The sequence below is a fragment of the Buceros rhinoceros genome, unplaced genomic scaffold (genome assembly GCF_000710305.1).
Source record: "Buceros rhinoceros silvestris isolate BGI_N320 unplaced genomic scaffold, ASM71030v1 scaffold13104, whole genome shotgun sequence".
Lineage (NCBI taxonomy): Eukaryota > Metazoa > Chordata > Aves > Bucerotiformes > Bucerotidae > Buceros > Buceros rhinoceros.
The window spans coordinates 643-7,247 of record NW_010406547.1 but is presented as its reverse complement, the minus strand read 5'-3'; the positions used below and the strand labels follow the sequence as shown (position 1 = coordinate 7,247).

At 41.1% G+C, this 6,605-nt stretch overlaps 1 protein-coding gene across 1 annotated transcript; it reads right to left on the bottom strand.

The window, feature by feature from the left end:
* Positions 1-1,200: 1,200 nt before the first annotated feature.
* On the bottom strand, positions 1,201-5,108 carry CBLL1 (Cbl proto-oncogene-like 1, E3 ubiquitin protein ligase; the record flags this gene model as incomplete). The annotated part of the gene is made up of 5 exons (XM_010134150.1): positions 1,201-2,675; positions 3,232-3,305; positions 4,146-4,229; positions 4,488-4,588; positions 4,941-5,108. Coding segments are annotated over 5 exons (1,469 nt in total), but the record flags the coding sequence as incomplete, so codon positions are not given.
* Between the last annotated feature and the right edge of the window lie 1,497 nt (positions 5,109-6,605).

Genomic DNA, 6,605 nt, shown 5'->3' with positions numbered 1-6,605 from the left:
AGTCTAAAAGATTTGCGCATGGTCACAAGAAAATTAATGGCAGTCAAGGACAAAGTGTAAATCCAAAGAACCCTTGCTCTAGTAATTAAAAATATGCAAGTGACTACAGAATTTGCCATGTTGCACTGCCAAAGCTCTTTCATAAATTAAACATGAGGCAGGAAAAAAAGGTTTACAAAGTAAATAGTAGCAATGAGGCTGTAAGAAGGTTCCGACTATTTGAGAACAGTATGAAATTACAAACATTAGGGAAAAAAACAAAGGACGACTTCATCTAAAAGCACCACTGCTATAAATGTGGTGTTTTGAAAAAACAAAGGTTCAGCATCGCATTGATTAGAAATGCAAAGATAAGCACTCCAAACAGCCGAGAGTACTGTCATCTCATTGTCTGGCTCTACTACCAGCTGCACTGAAGAGGAAACATTTTACGTATATAAAAGTACACTTCTAAAACACACCTTTCAGGCCAAAACAGACCTTAGGGCCAGCTGATACTGCTACGTTTTGAATAAAGCAAAGCAGAACACCTAAGTATTGTCCGTTCAATTAAATCTGTATCACAAAATCAAAACAGATAAAGGATGTGTAGCCTTTTATTTCTTTATATCTACATACGGGATTTCAGACCACTTCTTTCAGGTTATCCAAACGGGAAGTTTTCCTACTGTACATATTATATAAAGTGACAGAGGCAAACACCACTCCCCTACCTAAAATCATCTGCTTCTCACAGACACGGCGCGCCAATTCACAGCCACTTCCACACAAACATAGCCACAGGTAAACGCAATTGCTTGAATTCAACTCCACTGAGTAACGTACATGCAAACAGAACCTTCTGCACCAAAACTAGCTTTAAAACCAACCAACCCAAAAACCCAGGCCCCCAAACCCAATCCTCCTCCAAACCCCACAATACATTATTACATGGCTTCATATCACGCCCAAAGATGTACTTCTGATAAATTTACCTTGCTGCATAGATTTAAAGACAAAAGAAAGAAAAAGCTGAAACGCAGTATTCGACATGTCTGATTCCTAGTGGCATGAATTCACCACAGCCTGAATTTGTTATTAGTGGTTAACTGTCAGTAGGAGAAATGTTGAACTTCCCTGAACATTTCATTACACTGCCCATTTGGAAAGTATTAAGTGCCGGAACTATGTCTGTGTTAACTTCATATAAAAACCCACCACTTTTACAACCATGTTTCAATTTAATTATTGTACACGGGTTAAGAAAAACATATCACAAGTTAAACTAAACACTGGATTTAACAAAAACAATACTCAGAATGGTACAGCACGTGTTCATTTTATCCAAGAGATAATAGTACAACTGTTCATCTTAGGACAATTTAGCCACGCTAGAGACAGAAGTTCTGTTAAAATGCAAGTGTGGTCTACTAAGCCACTTGTTTTAGCACTACAGAATATTTGAAGTCAGAGTTCTACGGCCAAGGCTTAAAAAAATCATTTAAGATTCAAACCCCAAGGTGTCTTACAGTCAAAATGACAGTATTAAAAAAAAAAAACCCACAACAAAATAACCCCAAACCAATCAATTAAAAGGCTGTTGTATATAGTCTTATCCTCTTCATAGCACTCTCTATTCATATAACTGCTCAGATCATTGGTAATAGGGTCTGTATCTGGCTTGGTCAGGGTGGTGTGGTCCAGGAAGCGGGGCCTGGGCAGGAGGCCCTTGCATCCTTGGAGGTGGAGGTGGCCCCCTTGGAGCAGGCCATATCCCTGGACTCATTCCCCCAGGCTGTGTGAAAGGGGGACTAAGAGTTCCTTGATCTTCACTGAACTGTGGCAAAGAGTTAGGATTATAGTGATGGGGAGGGGGTGCATTTACATTTACTGGGGGGCCTCCATGCTGAGGAGGGGGAGGTCCTGGAGGAGGATGATTCATATATGGTGGCATCTGGGCAATTATATGTCCAGGTGGTGGGGTTATTGGAGGAGGAGCAGAGGTCATTGGTGGTGGAGGAGCTTGGCTATATACCATGTGAGGAGTACCTGCTGCCTGGGGAGGATGCTGCAGTGGATGGCTTATTGGTGGAGGTGGTGGTGGGGGTGGTGCATAATGTTGCTGTGGAGGCATAATATGATGAGGGTGCGATACCACTGGTTGACCCTGGTATTCAGGATGATGATGAGCAGGTGCAGGGGCTGGTGGAGGTGGTTCTCGAGCACCTGAATTCGAATCATCCTGAATAGGGACCGTTATTAAGTTGCTGTGTTTTCTCGTTGAAATGCGGAAGGTGTCCTGACTGACTGGGCGAGGTGGCGGTGGAGCCATTGATATCTCTGCGGGAGGTGCACGAATGTCTTCATGTGGCTGGTTATAATGCTCATGTGGCACGTGCTGTAAAGGAGGCGGTGGCATCATGATGTGCTGCTTCGGCGGAATGTGGCTTATATGATGTTTCTCAGGTGGCATTATGAAACGCTCAGGAATTTCGGCAGGTGGCGGGGCAATAGGAGGATGTACAGGTTCGATCGGAGGACGAGTAACAGGCTTTCCAGCTCTCATATGACGGTGGTTGATGTGAGCTTGTAAGTCCCTCTGTGACAAGTAAGTTCTCTTGCACCCTTGAACAATGCTACACATGAAGAGAGACCCTCGTACACACTGCTCGATTCGCTGCACAGGTTCATTACAGCTAAATCAGGAGAGAATATTGGATTATCGTCATCACAGAGAGCTCAATCTGCATTTTTTTTTTCCTTAAAAGCCAACCGGGTTACTGTAATTGCTCAAATTAGAACTGACTACTTTTCCCCCCACTGTAGCTATGAAAGAAACACCTTTCATTTGATTTTTAAGTTTATTTACTTTTTAAGTCTCCAAACACACCTAGAATAAGAACATGAAAATTTCACGAGGTGGAAATTTATAAATAGCATCACTCTCACAAATTCCTTCTGTGCCTTAAGACTTACCAAGAATTACTCTCACTAAGTAAATAAATCTGCCGTTTACTTCTTTTCAAATTAGAGCAATAACAGGTTATCTATCCAAATACTTCAACAGTAAACACTGATCTCTTTCAATCCCACAATAAGGACATGAAAACCATAATCAAGCGGTGTAGTAGAGAGCACTCTACTGCCTCTGCTAAATGCACTGAGGAAGAACCACCTTAACACAGTAGCTGAAATAAGGTATTTAAGTACTTTCCTACACTTCCTTTAACAACAAATCTTGAGATAACTTACCCTGGACACATCTTGTCTCCCTTTTTCTCATGTAGTATAGCACAGTCGTAACAGAAAACATGCTTGCAAGGTATCTAAACACAAAAAAATGGCTCTATTAAGACATCACACATAAATATCTATGTCATTTTACAGAACACAGTTCCTCCCTCCAGCACACAATTTTTAATAGGAAAAGTAACTATGTTACCTATGAAGTGAACAAGGGTGGTGGTAGCAGTTCACAACATCACTGTAGAAGCTTTCTAAAACAGTTTGTCTTGAGTTTGGGATTTTTTGGGGTAGTTTTGTTTGGGTTTTTTAAGCATTGGCAGAAATGTATTAGCAAAAGTAAGTCTTGCAATAACACCAACACCGAACGTGCACCAAAAGTGCATACACGATCTAATTATACTTGTCTTGCTGGCAAGGAAGGGAAGTTTTAAAAGCATTAACTGTCATTAAGTCAGATCCTGAAGCCTGTTACATCACACTCAAACCTAAATTAATCTCAAGGATTTTGTTACACTAATTTTAAAAGTGAAGATAAAAGGTCATAAAAAGGCCTAAAAGTGACCTGTGTTTTCTAACTCCATTGCAAGTCATAAATCAAAAATAAGTTATCTCAAAGCTAAGTGGTACAAGGTCAAAACACACCGAACTTGGAAGGGTTTTGTAGTTGTTGATCGTGTTCTGATTTTCTGTTTAATGTTTTTAAGTTTACTTTACTAAATCGGGGGTAAAGCAAAATCAGTCCAACAGAACAAAACGACTTCAGCCATGAGGGCCCCCGGTTCCAACCCGATATTCTTCTGCTGTTTATTCAAAGGCCTGCTGAAATGACTAACCTCTGAAGGCCTCGTAGAGACATCGTTAAACCCAGTTTTACCTAAAGGGAAACCACGGCTGCATCATCCACTGATAATTTCACTCACCATGCGTCCATACATTTTGATGGGCAATCCACACTTATCACAGAAATGGACTGGTGTATCATCCTTTTCCCCCAGCAAGTTTATCTGATAGGACAGAGAAGGGGGTGGGAGAACAAAACGCAACATCACTAAAGCTTCTCATTTCAGTTAACACCAACACACCCATTATTTCTGAATTAGTTGAGAAGGAAGCAGGAGCACCACACACATGAGAAAGCAGAGGATGTATTTTCAGTCAGTCAAAAATAACAGAAGCACTCTTTTTTAAGACAGTATCTACCAAGACCACCTACAGTTTGGTGTCACTCACAAAGATTCACAGCTTCCCATCCACGACTTTACCTTATAGTCCCAAAAGATGGGTCCAGGGAATCTCCTTTGATTGCCAAACATTTCACCCCCTTTGCATTCGTATCGCTCCTCTTTGTTATAGTCAAATTCTTCTGTGGAGAGAAGAGAGAGAAGAAAGACACGAGCCAACCACAACATTTTCCTAACCGACACTGGCTGCTATTAAGAGCATGTGTCATTCTACACTGAAATCATCAAGAAATGTCACAGCACCTCCAGTCTGCTGGGCCCATTCTGCAGAAAGGTACAGTCAAACTAGCAAGCGCGTTTTGGGAACGTGCGCCATTTAGTCCCTACAGAGCAGCAATACCTGGAAATTTCAAACTTGTTTTGCACTTGGACAGAACTGTGGACTCTTAAGTCTCCAAGGCTGAATAAAGTCTTGAAACATGCTGCAGAACAACACACTTCCCTATGGCAGGGATAGTATTTATATTCATTTACCTTCATCACCAGCTTGTGTCTTTGAAGGCATCCTGTTCATATTTCTCGGAGTTCGAGGTGCAGGTTTGGTTTTATTTGTCTGTTTTGAGATAAGCTTTATAGGGATTCTCCTACGAACATCAAGACCACCCAATGTTCCTGAACTATTTGTTCCTTGCAAATCATTGTCTATGAAAGGAAAAAAAGTCTATGTAATTTTTCAGTTATCTAATAGTTTCTAAAGAGTCTAAATATTAACAAAAAATTTTAAAGAAAATAATTTTTAAAGCTTAAGACTCATACCATGAAGTGTAATCACTAGAAAATAAACATTTAAGTACAATTTCTTCCAGAAGTCAAGTCACAAAACTGTACAGGAAGCAACCAGGATTTTAGGAAATCTAGTTCTAAAAATAAGGCTATTTTTAAAAGTTAGCTAGACTCTCATTTCTTAACCATATAGCTCTTCTCACTTGACTGAAGAGTCAAGTCTTGGTACCACATTGACAACATAGCATTTCTTACAAGAACAGATAATTTTTGTAAATTGTTGTATTAGTTTTGTAATTTGTTTATTAAAGTTCAAAAGAAACTGATTTCCGTAATAATTCAGCATCTCGACACACTCCTTAGAAGTTTAGCATAAAGCATCACAAAAATATCAGTACTTTAAAAGTATGTAGTAGTATCCTAGCGAAACTGGAAATCATTGTTCCCCACTACATACAGAATTCTAACCAGACTGAAATCTGAGTACCAGGGCACAAGAAGCATGAAATAGCCTGACACTTGCATCAGTAGTTACATGGTCCAAGCGACGATCTAGAGGGGATACTGCAACAAGCAACATCACTGAAGGGGGTACAACTCCCTCTCCACTTCCAGCGAGTCTGCCTTAAACCACTGCACTGCATCTCATTCATACAAAAATAGTTGTGTCCTTCATGAATCTACCCAGCTCACGTTAATTTTAATTGAAAGTGCCACTGTGACAGACATTTCAAAGCAGGACATGCCCAGCCTCGAAGGGGCGTGCCACAAGCTGTTACAGTGCGAGCCCTGCCATTCCAGCTGATACGGCACCAGCACGAGGCCCTGGAATGATGGCTGCGCCCCCAAAGGATTACAGCACAGTAGCACCTGGACACTGAAGTTAGGGCCCCATTTGTGTCACTCCGCACAAGTCCCCACAAACCACCATATCTCAAAGACTACAGCCACCCCACACAACACAACAAGCAGGAGGAACAACAAAGAAAAGGAAAAAGGAGATTGCTCCAAGTTATTCATCAGCTGCCATGAAAACTAGAAGCGTGACAAAGTTTCAAGCTGGGATACCGGCCTGACCAGTCACTTTAACCTCAAAATCAAGAGCCCTCAATTTCCTCTGATGCATCAAATGTATTTATTCCTCTTAGCACTGTGGCTGACACGTGTCACTCTAAAAGGCAACGCACAAAAAGGCAAAACCAATAAAGCCTGTTTTCACTTCTGTTCATTTGTTGCTTTTGTTTAGGGTGTCCTGTCAGCTGAACAGATGACCCAGCAAACACACAGTTGCGACACCAGGCTTCCCCAGAGACCGCTGCACTGGAACATCAGAGAGAATAATGCTATAGCTATTTTCCACTTGTAGCGAAATTCTGTTTTCTCCCAGAATACACAAAACCACAACATCACAGACCA